The following is a 19,090-nucleotide window of genomic DNA, read 5'->3' as shown; positions in this document are numbered from 1 at the left end:
ATTTTCATTAGTCACATATCTTTCATTGCCTCTGTCAAAAATTGTCATCTCAAATCTTCTGTGTACAAGTAGCATAATTAGGACTCAAATGAAAGCATTTTCACTCAATTGATATCAATTTTAATGGACACCATTCATGTCAATCATTGTATAAAAGATAAGAAAACAAATAAGGCACTAGAAGGACTATTGTGAAAGAGAAAGAAAAAAAAATACCCAAGAAAAATAAGGAAAGTTAAAGCAAAAGTATGCTTCGATCTGCATTTAGACTCCAACATTTCTATCTCTGATTGTGGATAGCATTTTTCATCATGAGTCCTTTGGAATTGTCTTAGATTATTACTCACAATATCACAGATGATTATCATATAACATTACTATGGACACTTGTCTTCCTGGCATGGCTCACTTCACATCAATTCATCTTAAGTCTTACCAGATTTTTCTGAGTGCTTATCATGTTTCATAGCACAATAGTATTCCAACAATAGTTCCAATAACCATAATTTTTTCAGCCATTCCCTAATTGATGGGCATTCCCTCACTTTCTAATTCCTTGCTACCACAAAAAAGAGCTCTATAAATACTTTTGTACAAATAGATTCTTTTCCCTTTTCTTTGACCTCTTTGGGAAACAGACCTAGTAGTAGTGGTATTGCTAGGTCAAAGGGGATGCACAATTTTATACCCTTTAGGCATTGTTTTAAATTGGTCTCCAAAATGGTTCGATCAGTTCACAACTCTATCAACAGTGCATTGGTGTCTTTATTTTTCCTAGAGTTTTTCGTCTGTTTTTTTTTCATAACATGACTAATATAGAAATATGTTTTATGTGACTGCAGATTTTTGACCTATATCAAAATGCTTGACTTATCAATGAGAGGGGATTGAAAAGAGGGTATTAGGAACTTAAAGTTTTAAAAAATATTTTAAAAAACAACCTGTTTTTACATGTAATTAGAAAAAAATTTTAAGAATGTAGAATACATAAGGCCAGAAAGATAGACAAGGGTAAATTTTGGAAGGATATGAACATCAGGATTAAATTTGTACTTAATCTTAAGAGTACAATGAAAAGCCATTGATAGTTCTTGAGCTAGGAAGTCATGTGAACAGAGCTGCACTTTAAGAAGACTAATTCATAGAGTCTTCCAGTTGCACAGCCAAGATGGTGGTGTAGAAGCAGGGAAGCTAGAAATCACCATGAATCCCCTCTAACTAATCTTAAAAAAGGATGCAGGAGTGAAAGAACCAACAAGGAGACAGTGAAGCAGCTTTCAAGAAGAGAAAAACCTAAAGGTAGGCAGAGAATCTGGGGCACTGGGGTGAGAGGGGAGCACAGACAGCAGGAGACTACTGCAAGGAGTAAAGAGTAAGCCAAGAGTAAGCCATGCCCTACTCCATATCTACTGTGCCAAGTTTTGAACCTGAGCTCAATGCAACATCTAGATTCTAAGACCCTACCTGGAAAGATAGAGGTTCAAGCCAACCCACAACCCTTGAGGTTCCAAGCAAACCTGAAAAGGGGTCTATAATTCGAGCCTAGGAAAGTATGTTCTGAAGCAGCTTGATCTGTGTGGGCCTAGAGCGAGGTCAGGAGTCCCAGCCAGGGCCTGTGGCAAGGAAATAGAAGTTAGAGGACCCAAAGCTGGGTCCCCTGAGCCTCTCATCAAAGGCTCAAGGGCAGAGCAGACTGCTATATACATGACCTGATCAAGCCCAGAGTGAGACCGAAAGCTTCACCGAAGTCTGAGGCTGGAATCTGAGCTGTGCCTGATCTGATCAAGTCCACAGTGAGACCAAAGGTCTATACCCAAGACTGAGATGAGAATTTCAGCCATCAGCAGTCTCAATGGTTAATTGAATCATCAATGGGAGGTAGTTCTCAGAGTTCTCAGACCTCAGGCCATCATACCATCTTGGCAGAACTGAAACTGGAAGAAATAAAGTTAAAGGTAGCATCAAGGAAAGGGCTGAGGATTAAGAGGATGCCCTAACCTCCCAGAGAACAATGTCTACCTAAAAAAAGGTTGGAAAAATGAGCAGATGACAACAATAAAAAAAACTACCTAACTATAGAAAATTTTTATGGAGACAAATAACAAGGTAAAGACACTGAAGGGGACAATGAAAACAAAGCTAATACATGCACAGCCCAAAAGAAAAATATGAATTGGACACAGATTCTGGAAGAGCTCAAAGAGGACTCCAAAAAGTAATTAAGAGAGGCAAAGGAAAAATAGGGAAGAGAAATGAAAGCAATGTAAGAAGAAATGGGCCAAATGAAAAAGTAGGTTCAAAAGCTGATGGGAGGAAAATCACTCCTTAAAAATTAGAATTGGGTAACTAGAAGCTAGATTTCATGAGATACCAAGAAACAATAAAACAAGATCAAGAGAATGAAAAAAAACAGAAGAAAATATGAAATATCTCATTAAAATAACTGACCTGAAAAACAGATTCAGGAGAAACAATTTAAAAATCTGGTACATCATAATACAAGAAATTACCAAAGAAAACTGCCCAGATATTCTTGAACAAGAAAATAAAATGGAAATTGAAAGACTCCACAATCACCTCCAGAAAGAAATCCTCAAATGACAACCTCTAGGAATATAATATCTAAATTCAAAAGCCCCAATGCCAGGAGAAAATAATGCAAACAGCCAGAAAGAAACAATTTAAATACCATGGAGCTAAAATTGGGATCACAAAGGACTTAGAAGCTTCCACATTAAAGATCAGAAGGCATGTAATATGATATTTAGGAAGGCAAACGATCTAGGTTTACAACCTAGAGTCACCTATCAAGCAAAACTGAGTATAGTCTTTCAGGGGAAAACATGCACATTAAATAAGATAGAAGATTTCTAAGCATTCCTGAGGAAAAACACAGACCTAAACAAAGAATATGAAGTCCAAATATGAGACCTAAGAGAAGCCTAAAAAGGTAAATAAGAAAGAGAAAATTTAAGGGACTCGATAAGGTCAAACTGTAGTACTCCTACATGCAAAGAGGATATTTGTAATTCTTAAAAATTCTTAATAATAGTAAAGTAGTTAGAAGGAGTGTACATAGACAGAGGGTGGGGAAGTAAGCTGATTAGGATAATATGCTATGCAAAAAAATGAAGGGGTAAAAAGGAGGATTCAACTGAGAGAAAGGGGAAGGGATAGCTGGAATGAGATGAATTATCTTGCCTAAAGAGATATGAAAAACTCTTACAGTAGAGGGGAGGATAGAGGGTAGTGATAGGCAATGCTTAAACTTTACTCTCATTGTAACTGGCTCAGAGAGAGAATAATACCATACTCATTGGGGAACAGAATCCTAACTTACCGCATAGATAAGTAGGAGGGGAATAAAACAAGGAAAGAGAGGTAGCAATAGGAGGGAAGGAGAAATTGGGGGTGATAAAAAGCAAAACACTGGTGAGGAGGGACAGAGTGAAAGGAAAAAGAGCAGAATCAAAAGTAAAATAAGATGGAGATGAATACAGAGTTGGTAATCATAACTATGAATGTAAATGGGATGAATTCACCCATAAAATGGAAGCAGATAGCAGAGTGAATTAAAAATCAGAATCCTACTCTATGTTGCTTACAGGAAAGACATTTGAGGCAGGGTGACACACACAGAGTAAAGAAAAGGGGTTGGAGCAGAATTTATTATGCATCAGCTAAAGTAAAAAAGCAGGAGTAGTAGTCATGATTCTCAGAGAAAGTTAAAGGAAAAATTGATTTGATTAAAAGAGATAAAGAAGGAAATTTTGTCTTGCTAAAAGTTACTATAAACAACAAAATCATATGTGTACCAAATGATATAACATCTAAATTTTTAAAGGAGAAATTAAATGAACCTCAAGAAGAAATAGATAGTAAAACTATATAAGCAGGGAATTTCAAATGCCCTTCTCCACCACCTTTCAGATCTAGAGAAATCAAATGAAAAATTATCAAGAAAGAGGTAAAGGAAGTGAATGAAATCTTAGAAAAGTTAGAACTGATAGATCTCTGGAGAGAACTGAATGCCAATAGAAAGGAATATACCTTTTTTTCAGTATTACATGGCTCCTATACAAAAATCGACCTTGTATTAGGGTATAAATACTGCACAACCAATTGCAGAACAACAGAAATAGTAAGTGTATTCCTTTCAGATCATAATGCAATAAAAATTATAATCAATAAAGTTCCATGGAAACATAAATCAAAAATTAATTGGATATTAAATAATCTAATGCTAAACAAGGGTAGGTCAAAGAACAATATGGATGCAATCAATAATTTTATTAATCAGATTGACAATGAAGAGACAACATATCAAAATTTATCAGATACAGTTAAAGTAATACTTAGGGGAAATTTATATTTCTAAATGCTTACATCAAGAAAAGAGATAAAATGCAGATCAATAAATTGGGCATGCAACTAAAAAAACTTTTAGAAAAAGAACAAATTTAAAACCCTCATTTAAAGACTAAATTTGAAAAACTTAAAATTAAAGGAAAAATTATTAAAGTTGAAAGTAAGAGAATCATTGAATTAATAAATAAGACAAGGAGTTGTTTTTATGAAAAAATGAATAAAACAGTGTTGACTAATTTGACTTAAAAAAGGAAAGAAGAAAATCAAATTATTAGTATCAAAAATTATCACCACAAATGAAGAGGAAATTAAAGCAATCATTAGGAGTTATTTTGCCCAATTATATGCCAATAAATCTGGCGATCTAAGTGAAATGGATGAATATTTATAAAAATACAAATTGCCAAGATCAGCAAAAGAGAAAATAGAATCCTTAAGTAATCCCATCTCAGAAAAAGAAACTGAACAAGCCATCAATGAACTCCCAAAGAAAAAAATCTCCAAGACCATATGGATTCACAAGGAATTCTATCAAACATTTAAAGAACAATTAAGCCCAATACTACATAGACTATTTGGGGAAATAGGCAGAGCAGAAATCCTACCAAATTCATTTTATTAAATGAATATGGTACTGTTACTTAAGCCAGAAAGAACAAAAACAGAGAAAGAAAATTATAGGCCAATTTCACTAATGAATATAGATGCAAACATTTTAAATAAGATATTAGCAAGGAGACTACAGCAATATATCACAAGGATCATTCACCATGACCAAGTGGGATTTATACCAGGAATGCAGAGATAGTTTAAAATTAGGAAAACTATAAGCATAATTGACCTTATCAATAACCAAACTAACAAAAATCACATGATTATCTCAATAGATGCAAAAAAAGCCTTCAACAAAATACAATACCCATTCTTATTAAAAACACTAGAAAGCACAGGAATAAATGGGTCATTCCTTAAAATGATAAGTAGTATCTACCTGAAATATTCAGCAAGTAACATCTGCAATAAAGTTTCAGGATGTAATATAAACCCACATAAATCATCAGCATTTCTATATATAACCAACAAAGTCCAGCAGCTAGAGTTGGAAAGTGAAATTCTATTTAAAATCATTCTAAACAACATAAAATACCTGAGAATCTACTTGCCAAGACAAACCCAGGAATTATATGAACACAATTACAAAACACTTTTCACACACATAAAGTCAGAGCTAAACAATTGGAAAAATATTATTTACTCTTGGGTAGGCCAAGCTAATATAACAAAAATGTCAATTTTACTGAAATTAATTTTTTATTCAGTGCCATACCAAACTACCAAATAATTATTTTGTAGAACAAGAAAAAATAATGACAAAATTCATCTGGAAGAATAAAAGTCAAGACTATAAAAGGAACTAATAAAAAAAAAATGTGGAAGAAGGTGGCCTACCAATACCAGATCTCAAACTATACTATAAAGCAGTGGTTCCCAAACTTTTTTCACCTACTGCCCCCTTTCCAGAAAAAATATTACTTAGTGCCCCTGGAAATTAATTTTTTTTTAATTTTAATGGCAATTAATAGGAAAGATAAATGCATCTGTGGCCATCACCACCCTCCTGGATTGCTGCAGCACCCACCAGGGGGCAATGGCACCCACTTTGGGAATCACTGCTATAAAGCAACTAGCATCATAACACCTGGTATTGGCTAAGAAATAGAATGGGATCAATGGAAAAGATTAGATATACAATATACAAGGGTAAATTGCCTAGTGTTTGAAAACCCCAAAGATCCCAGCTTTTAGAATAAGAATTCACTCTTTAACAAAAACTACTGGGAAAATTGGAAAACAATATGACAGAAGCTGGGTATAGACCAGTATCTCACACTCTATACCAAGATAAGATCAAAATAGATATAGGATTTAGATATAGTGATACCATAACTAAATTAAGGGAACATAGAATAGTTTACTTGGCAGATCTTTGAAGAAGAGAAGAATTTATGACTAAACAAGAGATAGAGAGTATTATAAGAAATAAAATGATTTTGATTATATTAAATTAAAAGGTGTTTGTACAAACAAAACTAATGTAACAAGATTAGAAAGGAAACAACAAAGTGGGGGAAAAACTTTTTATAACAAATGTCTTTGATAAAGGTCTAATTTCTCAAATTTATAAGTATATAAGTCATTTCCTAATTGACAAATGGTCAGAGAATATGAACAAGCAGTTTTCAGATGAAGAAATCAAAGCCATCAATAATCATATGAAAAAATGTTCTAAATCACTCTTGATCAGAGAAACGCAAATTAAAACTACACTGAGGCACCATCTCACATCTATCAAATTGGTCAATATGGCAGTAAAGGAATGTGGTAAATGTTGGAGGGGGGTGTGGCAGTATTGGGATACTCACTAATGCATTGTTAGTGGAGTTGTGAACTAATCCAACCATTCTGGAGGGCAATTTGGAACTATGCCCAAAAGGGTATAAAACTGTGCCTACCCTTTGATCCGATAATACCACTACTGGGTCTATATTCCAAAGAGATGATAAAAAAAAGGGGGGGGAAAGGACCTACTTTTACAAAACTATTTATAGCAGCTCTTTTTGTAGTGGCAAAGAATTGGAAATTGAGGGGATGTCCATCAATTGGGGAATGGCTGAACAAATTGTGGTACGTGTTATCAGATGAAGAAACTGAGGCAAGCAGAGTGAAGTTACTTACCAAGGTCACACAGTTAGGACATGTCTGAGGCTGGATTTGAACTCAGGTTTTCCTGACAAGGCATGGTGTTCTATCCATTGTAACACAGCTGCCCTTTTCATAACTCTTTCCATATAACTGGTATCCTTTATAATTTTATACATCCAAAAACATCATTCTGAGAAAGAAGTCCGTAGTTGTTACCGAATTGCCTGTGGTACAAAAAAAGATTAAGAACTCTTGGAAAAGTCTAATTAGTGTAAAATGGTTGAATACAGTCAGAGGACCTGGGTTCTAATTTCAATTCTGACTTTTACTACCTATGTGACCTTAGGAAAGTATTTTCATCTCTCTGTGACTCAGTTTCTGTCTCTATAAAAGAGGGGTTGGTCCAAGCTTGATGGCCTCTAAGGTCCTTTCTATCCCTTAAGATCATGATCCTATCTAGAAAAGCTGCTTTCTGTGGATGCAGGGAGTGGTCAGGGCTCTTTGTGCCACATGAATTAGTAGGGAAAAGGTGGCAGCCTCATGGAGCCAGCAAGCACTATCTAAGGGAAAGAAAGTACCTCTTCTGTTGAAAGGGAGGAAGGAAGGGAGGAAGAAAGGAAAGAAGGATACTTCTTTGGTGGCCTCAATAAAACCTCAAGTCTTTGATGGATAATACATTCATAGTTCCATCTTATTTTCATTCTGGGTTTGAATCTTGCAGGCAGGCATCTCCATGAGAGGAGATGGAGCATACAAAGAGAGAAGGTGAAGAATGGCCGATGAATATTCACAATACTCCCTTGACTCTAAAAAGAATCCTGCTAACCTCTGGACAGAGCATCATCCTACCCATCCAAGACTGGTATAGTTGCAATAGGCTGACTTTCCCTTCCCCATCTGGGGGCCAGGATATAGTTTTCTGTATAGAGACCCTTTTCAGATCCCTATAACAGACAAAGTTAGGAATTCATTATCTGTTCTGCCAGGCAGGACAGGTATACACACACATTCTTTCTTACTATTCTTGTAAGAGTGTCCCTGTAGTTNTGGAGGGGATGTGGCAAAATTGGGACATTAATGCATTGCTGGTGGAGCTGTGAACTGATCCAGCCATTCTGGCTGGCAATTTGGAACTATGCTCAAAGGGCTATAAAAGAATGCCTGCCCTTTGATCCAGCCATACCATTATTGGGTTTGTACCCCAAAGAGATCATAGATAAACAGACTTGTACAAAAATATTTATAGCTGTGCTTTTTGTGGTGGCAACAAACTGGAAAATGAGGGTATGTCCTTCAATTGGGGAATGGCTGAACAAACTGTGGTATATGCGGGTGATGGAATACTATTGTGCTAAAAGGAATAATAAACTGGAGGAGTTCCCGGCGAACTGGAGAGACCTCCAGGAACTGATGCAGAGCAAAAGGAGCAGAGCCAGAAGAACACTGTACACAGAGACTGATATACTATGGTAAAATCGAATGTAATGGACCTCTGTACCAGCAACAATGCAATGACACAAGACAGCTCTGAGGGATTTATGGTAAAGATGCTGCCCACATTCAGAGGAAGGACGGCAGGAGAGGAAACATATAAGAAAAACAACTGCTTGAACGCATGGGTCGGGGTGGACATGATTGAGGGTGTGGACTCAAAACTACCATACCAATGCAAGTACCAACAATTTGGAAATAGGTCTTGATCAAGGACACATGACAAAACTAGTGGAAATGTGCATCGCCCATGGGTGGGGGGAGTGCGGGGGGTGAAGGGGAAAGTAGGAGCATGAATCATGTAACCATGTTAAAAATGAATATTAATAAATGTTTAAAAAAATTTAAAAATAAAAAAAAATTTTAAAAAGAAGACTAATTCATAGGTTGTGTATACAGGTGTTAGACCAGCAGAAGAAATTAAGGGGCAAGAAACCAATTTAAAAGTTAATGCTATAGGCAGGTGACACAGGGACCTTGAACTAAGGTGGTGGTGATATTGTGAAGAGAAATCTGGGTAGAATTAGCAAGACTTTATTTGATTAAATCTGGGGAACGAGTCAAAGATGGCTCGAAAGACTCAACAGGAAATGAGTAACAGAATGATAGTACAATTAACAGAAAAAGTTAGCTTGGGAGGTAATAAGCCTGTTTTAGACATGCTATGAGTTGCTGGTAAAACACTTAGGTGAAAATATCCAGGAGGCAGCCAGTGATGTGGGACTAAAGTTCAGAAGTGAAGTTTAGGCTGGAAAAGTAGATAAATGTAATGGAGGGGGAAAAAAAAACAATTTTTTCTGATTTATCACTACAACTGTCTAGTTTTTTTTTTCAATAGTTAACTACTGAAGGACATTGACTTCATCAAAACATTTGTGTACTGGGGGCAGCTGGGTAGATTGAGAACCAGGTCTAGAGATAGGAGGTCCTAGGTTCAAATCTGGTCTGAAACACTTCCCAGCTGTGTGGCCATGGGCAAGTCACTTGACCCTCATTGCCTACCCTTACCACTGTTATGCCTTGGAACCAATACATAGTATTGATTCCAAGATGGAAGGTAAGGGTTAAAAAAACAAAACAAAACATTTGTGTATGAAACACTTTATGCTATCAAAGACAATTTTATAAGGCTATACAAATGATTAAGATTTGAGAAAATAAGATCATAGATAAAAATCATAGAGGAAGGACAAGCATGAATGAGTTATAATTTGTGGAGATGTAAGGAATGTCCATGTCAATGAGATCACAGACCCACTAAGAGTACTTAAATATATATTTGCTATAAAGTTGGGTTTTTTTGCTTTTGGAAGATGCTAATTATTACATTAAACAGTTGTTACTAATGTGTACTAAAATGTACACACGATTTCACTAAATGAGAAGCAGAGAAATAAAAATGAAAAATAACATTGGTTATCAAAAGTGAAATGTGAATAGACAAGCACAATCACAAACCTTGGACTACAACATCAGGTTTGACTGCTGTTGAAAATCTTCTGTTTAAGGGATCAACTTCCCCAGTGGCTAGAAATCCCTGTAGTAGAAAAGAAATAAAAAATATGGTTTCTCTTTTTATTACTACTATAAACACACTGTCTAACCAAAATCTCATCCCAAACTTCAGATTTAGAAATAAAAATGTTTGTAACCTCAAAATATGAAGTATGGCACATTTAAGGATACTTCTTTCATTGTAACAACCCACTAGAGAAAAATGTCATTAGGATTCAAAGGAAAACAATTTGGTTTGTCCTTAGAATCCCTGACCTTCAAAACTCAGATCAAAACCTCCCTCTCACATAAGCCTTCTCTATATTCTCTTGGTTGTTAGGGATTCTTCTTCACAGCCTTGTATTACCTTGTTTTATTTTGTGCCTACTTAAATATGCACAATATTTCCTCCACAGAATAAAAGAACTTTGAAGGCAGGGTCTCTGCCTCATGTCTCAGACATCTAGCAGAACAAGTGACACACAATAGGTGCTTAATGCTTGACTGCTTTAAGCAATTTAGTGTGACAGTCCTCCCACTTTTCACCACCTCACCTCTTACTTTACTCATTCAACAGTGTTTAATAATATTATCATGATTTTCAGTAAACAAAAGTACTTCCCCTACATGTTCTGGATGATTTTCCCCATTCCAATCACCACCATGGAGAAATCCACAGAGCAGTGCTTTTTCCATCCCAGGTCTCCCCATTTTCTTGATTCCTAATAGTGATTAGGTGTGGTTAATTCCCCATTTGAGTTCCAAATCATTCCTCTTGGTAGGTGTTTTAACAAGTACTGGCTAACTGGAGGTGGCAAGGTTTACATCTGAAAAACAGCTAACTCCATTCTTTGTCACATACTGGAAAAATGCTAAACACAGGAGACTTCTGTCTCAAGTATAGCCTGAAGAAGTAGTTTTCCAGATTTGTGCTTTTATGGGTAAGCCATCCTTTGCCATTCCCTCAATATTTCTCACTGATACTAAAAATTATATCATTACTGAAGCATTCTTGGGGTTTAAACATTAATAACTCCAAATAAACTCTAGTGAAAAAGGCAAATAATTTTGGGAGGGGTTGTTCTCTCAGTTGTTCTCAGGAGTTGTTCTCTCACAACTTAAATGCCAAAAAGATTATCAGATGCATTTTCTTCCAGATAAAAGATAACTCATTCTGAGGGAACAGGTAGCTAGAAAAGTTATTACTGTTCAATCCTTCATTTTTAAAGAAGACTATTGATATAATAGGGTGATGTCTTGATTTATATATGAATTGGATTTATGTGAGGCAGAGTTGCACAAAGTCATCAGCCTCATTCTCTTTCAGTCATCAAAGTCCAGTGGCAAGAGAAAAGGTGGGACAAGCGCTGCAGTGAATGGCCCTGGCATCTTGAATGTCTGACCACAGTGCCTGCTTCATCTGCCTTCATGGTCGCTGGAACAAATTGTTCTCATATACCTGTTCCACCAATGGAAAAACCTGTTGGTTGTCTTCAACATGGTTTAACCAGTCTGCTGAGATGATTTTAGCAGGGTATGGCTGCTATATAAGCTAAAGTTTCTTAGAGCCGCAAATGAGAGAAAGACACCAAAGATGGATGGGCAGCCCTGAAAAGAGCTTGGCAAACCTTCTCAGCAGAGGTCAAAGCCCTTCCATACACCTAGAATTATAAGGAAAGCTCAAAGTGGAGAGAAAAGAGAGAAAAGGGGTGATAGGGTATAGAGAAGGCAATCTCTCCTATTTTGTCTGAGGTCACTGTTATGCTGCCTTTTAAGGGTAGGGTACATAAGAATTTAATTCTAGTTCTTATTCTGCATCAGAAATACACAATTGCAGCAATATTAACAAAACTGAGACTATATTGACCATGTGACAAGGAGGGATGAGGAATTTCTTATTAATGTCCTGAGTATTTGTTGCTTGTATTTCTACCAATACCAAATAACAGCCATACTATTTGTTTACACAAAGGGAGAAGCTAAAAGAGCTGAAGGAACTCAAGGTTTTGTGAGAGAAGGGATGAAGTGTTTTGAAGTGAAAACAACGAAGGAAAAAGCATTTAAAGATGTGAATAACTGCTAAAAATCACAAATTCCTGGGAAGAAACTGGAATCTTAAGCTGCATGGCTGATGGCAGGGGTTTGAAAAGACTTCTGGATCATGGCTTAAAAAGGATGGAATAAGAGACTCTACTAGAGATCATATGAATCTGAGCACTATGAAAATATATATTTACTTCATTTTGCATCAATTCATACATGTCTCCCCAGAATTCTCTGAAATTGTCCCATTCATAATTTCTTACAGCACAATTGTAATCCATTATATTCATATACTGCCATTCCCCAACTGATGGACATATTTATTTTCCAGTTCCATGCCATTACAAAAAGAGCTGCTTCTATATTTTTTTTAACCTACAAGTCCATTTCTTCTTTCTTTTAAGTCCCTGTTGTATGGACCTAGAAATGTTACTAAATGTTACAAAGGATATATAAAAAGTGACTTTCTGATTCAAATTGCTTTTCAGCATGCTTGGACCAAATCACAGCTCCATCAACAGTGCATTACTATGCCTCGAACAGTAGCCATTTTCTTTTTTTTTTATGCAACTTTGTCAGTTTGGCAGATTTAATATACATTTCTCCAATTATTGGTGACTTTTTTCATATGGCTCCTGACAACCTGAGTTTCTTCCTTTAAAAATTTCAGGATGTCAAAATGTGTAAAGTAACCAAGGAGTTAATTTTTTTGTCTGGCTCACCTTGATTCTCTAAAATACTGGTCTTTTTAGTGTGGCTGTTTGTATTCTCAGCTCCTCTACCTAGTACTCATATATGCCAGCACAGGCTGCCAAGCTTCCTTCTGATTCAGACCATCCCCTAGACTGAGTGACACATCATCTCTAGACTTCTCCCTGGATCTTCAGGTTATGGATTATTGGGGTTCCTTGGGTGATAGGCTTTTTCTGAAATCCAGAATGCATACACTGTACACTGCTGATCCAACAAATATCAATCACCTCAATGAGTTAAGGATATCTTGAACAATGCATTCTTTCTATACACATGAAAAAAACTGTGCCAAGTATAAAGTTTAGGGTAGAGGGCAGTCTCATGTAAAATAAACCATGGAAGATGGAGTTAATATAAATTGAGATGGGTTAATGATTAATATGATGGAAGAGAGGCCTATTGCCCTTTATGACAAATTCTAGGAAAGTTTGTCAATTCAGACCTTTCAAGAGGATAGCCTTCTCTCCCTGATGCTAGCTCCAGTAACTCCAGTTTACTGGCTGCAAACTTTAGTCTAACCTCCCAATTCTGGAGTTTCTTTAAATCTCTTTACTACCTCAGCCACAAAGATGAATTCAGTCATATAATAATCTTACATTATCCACAAGTGTTCTGTAATCTTTATCAAAAACTCTGACATTCATCTATTTATCCATAATCTCCTATCATTCCATCTCTCCATGCCTTATTTCTAGTAAACTTTCCTTCGCCTTCACTGTTATTTACAAACCCTCCACCCTCAGTACTATATCTCAGGCCATTAGTCTATCTCTGATTTTACTTTCCTCCTTTTCAAATCTCATTAAAGATGGTTACCTTCCATTTTGTCAAAGCACAAAAGCCCTTACCTCTGCCAACAGGGAACTGAGGATATACAAAGACTGACCCCATAAATGAGGTATCTTCCCAAGTGGGACTCTATCTACAGTGTGAGGATTCTTGTATTCTTCATCTACCTAGAGAAGGAAAATCAAAGAAGTCATATAATAGGTCAATCCAACTTAAAATAAACAAATATAGCCTGACCTAGGAAGCTTGGGTGCTACTACTCCTGTCTTTGCCATTATATAGCTACATGATCTTGAATAAATCTCTAAATTTCACTTGTCTTTAGTTTTCTCATCTGTAAAATGCAAGAACAGAATCAGGTCATCTCTAGAAGTCAATATGATTTTATGATTCTACTTCACATGGTTAATATGTGCACATAATGCATGCATGTGTGGGAAAGATACAGAATAGGAATCCTGGCTTCTGTCCTTTGTGTCTTTAATTTCTCAGTGATAAAGAGTTACAATGAATGGATCTTCAAGATCACATAACTCAACTCTCTCATTTTACAGCTATGAATTGATGTGAGGGGGTAATAGAGTGGGGAAAATGGCATGTCAAGGTCACAGAATTAGTGACAAAGCTGAGACAAGGGCCTGGAACAATTCTTTATGCCACAGCATGGACCTGCTGCCTTATGACTCCTTAGTACTTGTAAAACATTGTTTCAGTGAGGCTCATTCTAATTTATCAGGGATTAAATGAGGATCCTTTAAACTCTGTAGGGTAAGGCTTGATAGCATAGTTATCCTATAATACTGGCATTAGTCAGTCATTCCATATTTCATACAGTCCAAAATATCTACTTTCAAAACAAGACTATATGCAATCAGCCGCAAGGTGGTGGTATTTACTAAGGAAAAAAATTGCTATAATCTGGAAAAACTGAAATAAAAGAGGAAAAATCTACACAATCATTGCTATTTCAAAATTAGAAAGGACCTTACAAGCCTAGCAGGTATCAAAAAAAGAATCTCTTCTTCGATATCCCCCAACAGTGGCCATTCAGACTTAGTTTGTAGCTTTCCAGTGAAGTGGGAATACATTGCCACTCTAGACAACCCATTCATTTTTTGACACATAAGAGCTGGCAAACTTTCCTGACATGGAGACAAAGTTTACCTTTCTACAACTTCCATCCATTGCTTACCTTTCTTCCTTCTGGAACTAAGCAAAAGAAATCTAAACCTTCTCCCATATGCTATATATCTAACTCCTCCAAAAAGGTCTTCTCCAAGTAAAACATGTCTGGTGTCTTCAAATGATATATGGCATGGTCTTCGGTCTCTTCACCATCTGGTTACTCCCCAATTTATTCCCACCCTTCCTTAAATATGGCACCCATAATTGAAGACAATAATCTATTTTGATCAGTACAGATTACAGAATAACTATTGTTTCCTATGTTCTGGATGTTATTCCTTTTTCAATGGAAACTAAGACTAATATTAGTCATTTTGGCTGCCAAAGGATACTGCAGACTTATTTTGAACTTCCAGTTCACTTATATGAAACCAGCCTCATCCCCTTTCTGCCTTCCTTTTCTTTAAGTTAATTAATTAATGACAATTCTTCCAGCATACCAGGCAACAGCTTTTGAATCCCCCAATAATTCTTTTTTTATTTTTTTGCTTTCCCTATAGCACCCCAAGCCCTCTGAGGAAATCTTTAAGCAGCATCTGATGGATTACTTGTCAGGTGTACTGTAGTGGGGATTCCTTCTGAACACAGTTACTATGATAAAATCTGACTCAAATTTTATGATTCTGTAACCACAGATATATCAGCAGTGACTACTAAAATTCCGTGTCTATTATTATATGAATGAGGACAAAATCTGATCCATAGAATAACCACATTCATAGTACAATGGACTGCTTAATGATGGAGAGCTCTATGTGTTACAATTTAGTACCTCATCTCAGGATACTTCTGATAACAGTGGGACAATACTTTCTGATATTCTTTTTTACCTTCAGAAGGATTATTAATGAGATATTATATGATGACATTTATCTTCTCCATACCTCTACTTATAGGGGGTCCGACATAAGGTCAATCAAATAAAGTCTGTATAAATTTAACTATACAAACTTTTTGTGGCCTATTCAAAGCAAATCTTGTATAAAATCCCCTCTTTGAAAAATGTCTTTCTTGTTGAATATATGCAGACATTAGCGAATAAATCATAAGTTAAATATTAGTGATTTTGAAGGTCTTGTTAGGATAGCAACACACAGTGGAGGCCACTCTCTGAGACTATAAGTTGCAGAGAAGATATTGATCTGGACTGAGAATTCCATACCTAGACCTGTGACAGTGAACCTATGGCACATGTGTCAGAGAGGGCACACATAGACCTCTCTGTGGATATGCAGAACAATGACTCAATGCCCCAAGGACCCTGTATGCCCAACCCTGCAGCAGAGTTTGCCAGAGTTCCTAACTAGAAAGCTAGAGGGAGGAACAGCTGGGCTCTTCCCTCCCCCTCTCCCCAGGAGGAGTTAGCAAGCAGGTCTCTTCAAGATAGCATCTCTAGCTAGAAGGAATTGCCCCACCCCCATTCAGAATATAATGGCCTCTTCATTACTTGGCCTGTGTGAGATAGAAACAACTTATGTCTTTAGTATCAGAAGCAACTAGTGTCTTTGCCAAACAAAGTATTTGGGGGTTTGGGGATGTGTCTTTTGAGTTTATACTTTAAAAATGTTCAAAACTGTAGTCTAAGTTTTATGAACCCCAGGCTAGGCTAATAGTTGCTTTGCTGTTCTACAGCTCCCATCTCCAGTTTTTTTTCACAAGCAAACTTGGGTTTAATTTGCATTCTTCTTTCCCTAGTCTTACTAGCTGGTTCAATTTGCATTCAAAGGGGTGCCTGCCTGAGGGAAAACAGGTGGGCTAGAAGCTCTGGAAAACACAATAGTGGCTTCTCAGAGGTAGCAATCAGCCCAACATCCAGATTAAAATCTGACTTCAACCCTTGACCATTTTCTAAAAAGGTTAATTTGGAGGACACCCCATTCCGAAAGGCTGGAATGTGAAGCTGGGGCTTTTTTTTCTTCTAGATTTGAAGGGATCATAGCCCACTTAACTAAAGGGGAGCAGAGTGCTTGCACCCCTAGCCTCAACCTCTCCCTCTCTCTTGCCCTCTCCCTTTCCCCAGGCCTGACTACAATCACCCATGGGAATGCTTCCTCCCTCCCCTGAGGGAAGTGGGGGAGGGGGAAGCAGTTTCCCTGGCACTTACTGCAGGAGGGGCACAGAATATGGTCTCTGTGGGGGGAGAGGCATGGACATGGCACTTGGTCTGGGGAGTGGGGGTGGGGCCTGGTACTCCATCTCTTAAAGGTTGCCCATCACTGCCCAATACTAATGAAATAACAGATTGAATCCCTTTTTCTTATTCCTATCTTAAAACTCAACTTGGCCTCTCAGATTGGTCACAGCTTCTGCAATTCTTCAATTTTACAGATGAAATACCTATCTTTATCATCTTTTATTTATATGGTTTTGGGGTTTGCATCATACATTTCTGCCAATATAAATATTAATTTTGTCATATATTTTTGCAAGAAAATTATTTAAGCTATTTTGCATATTTTCTAATTATCATGATATGGACACTTAAGTATCTCTAGCTTTTGAAGTTAAAGAAAATTTAAGTTGATTAGAGAGCAAGCCTTTCCCCTATAGTGCATTTTACTCAAAATCTGTGACACCAAAAAGAGCTAAGTTTTCTTAAGGAAATTTTTGGATTTGTATAATTTAACTTCACCTAAAGAGTGACTTCTAATTACTCATTTAAGTTTAAAAATAACTTAAGTTTCAAAAATAACTTGGAGAAAATTATAAAGGTCAAAGAAAGGTCTTAATCTAGTCAGAGACATCTAGGAAGCTTAGGAATAGTTTTCCATGAACATCTTTTAAAATGTCAGACAACAGACTGTGGTATTTTCAATGAATGCTACTTGGCAGCAGCAGTAAAATTTAGGTGATTCTTGGAGGCTTTCCCAACTTTATCCTGTACATACCTGATTTTTCAAAAAGGTATTTGTACCAAATATCAAACAGGATATGACAGACTTATTTAAGGTCACTTAACTCGAGCTAATGTTAAAATATCTTAGTTATGTGGTGAAGCCATCAAAGAGTCTTAGAAATCATTCTTCTTCTAATCCTAATCTAAGGAAAAGTTTCCTTAGATTAAAAAAGGAAGAAGAAAATTACCAAATAGATAATTCAACAATTGATAAACATCAGAGATGACAAGAAAAACTCAGATTCTGAAAGATCAAATATACCTTAGCAGGAGGAATGGCATATAGCTCTGGCATCAGATGTATTCCATTCTTGCCTCTAATTAATATCCCCTCCAATGCCTCTCGGTACTCTTGGACCTAAAAGTTGATGTCCCAATGCAGAAATAAAAAAAAAGAAGACATCACCACTCAAATTGGCACTTTTCAAGTTAAAATATAAGTCAACATCATGGGAACTGCGTACTGCTAATTTATGAAAGCAGCTTAATAGGAAAAGGGGGATGGGAGACAGTGTGTGTTTGGAATTCAGGGAGGTGCCATTTAAAAGTATCTTACAAACTTCCTGTAGACACATGGGGACTTTGAGACTACATTCCCCATGATCCAATGAGTTTCCCGTTTTTGGATGTGGGGACGTCTGTGACGTCCCCAAATGTATAGGGCAGCTTAAATTCGGAGGGCGGCCTGGAGACGGCCTCTTGGTTACCTGAGTGGGCTGGCTGGTGTACAAGAGAGACAGGATGGGCACTGGCGGTAAATTTAAAAGATATTCAGGCGCAGGCATATATATTTTACCAACCTGGCCATGGCAATTAAAATATTAATTTCTCTTATAATATCAGTCTTTATCATTTTTAAATGTAACATTAATGGTGACCACACGAAGTTTGGATTTTGAATTCTCAATTTTCCAGATAGTCTAACGAGAGCATTTAGAGTCCTCTTAAAAAGCCATGCTTTCTTTTTGGCCATCTTGCTCAGCTCTTTTGAGCAATTTTTTAAAAAAGGAAAGTGGCTTTGCTCGCCATGTTTTCGCTAAAAGCAACAGCATGTTTTTGCCTGCCATGGGACTCAGCCAGCCAGCTGAGCCCGGCCCACCTTGGGGGGGTCAGAGCAGCTGCTTCTAGCTTCTGACTTTAAACCCAAATTGCCGGTGCCCTGCCAGTGCCTCTGCTGCTGCTTCTGATCTCTGTCTAATCTCGAATCCCGAGCCTGCCAATGCAGACCGCTTCTCCTGATCCTGCATATTGAATCCTGAGATTTCCGAGGAGCGACCCCCGCCCTGACTTGCTGAGCACTGCCATTTCAGCTTCAGCCTCTGCTGCTAAAGATTTGGGAAGTACCTCCCCTCCTCCCTACTCTCTTGT

The 19,090-nt window shown here is 37.0% G+C and overlaps 1 protein-coding gene across 1 annotated transcript in view; it reads right to left on the bottom strand.

Annotated features, from left to right (window-relative positions):
- The window catches only part of PHKA2 (phosphorylase kinase regulatory subunit alpha 2), a 113,685-nt gene that overhangs the window by 37,053 nt on the left and 57,542 nt on the right, over nt 1-19,090 (bottom strand). Inside the window, exons 11-13 of the mRNA XM_044670332.1 lie at nt 17,985-18,080; nt 13,701-13,808; nt 10,021-10,099 (exon numbers count right to left, since the gene is read on the bottom strand). Coding sequence (XP_044526267.1) covers nt 10,021-10,099; nt 13,701-13,808; nt 17,985-18,080 — 283 coding nt within the window. The remainder of the gene's footprint in view (nt 1-10,020; nt 10,100-13,700; nt 13,809-17,984; nt 18,081-19,090) is intronic.

Source organism: Gracilinanus agilis, chromosome 3 (genome assembly GCF_016433145.1).
Source record: "Gracilinanus agilis isolate LMUSP501 chromosome 3, AgileGrace, whole genome shotgun sequence".
Taxonomy (NCBI): Eukaryota; Metazoa; Chordata; class Mammalia; order Didelphimorphia; family Didelphidae; genus Gracilinanus; species Gracilinanus agilis.
This window is presented reverse-complemented; position numbering and strand designations above follow the sequence as displayed.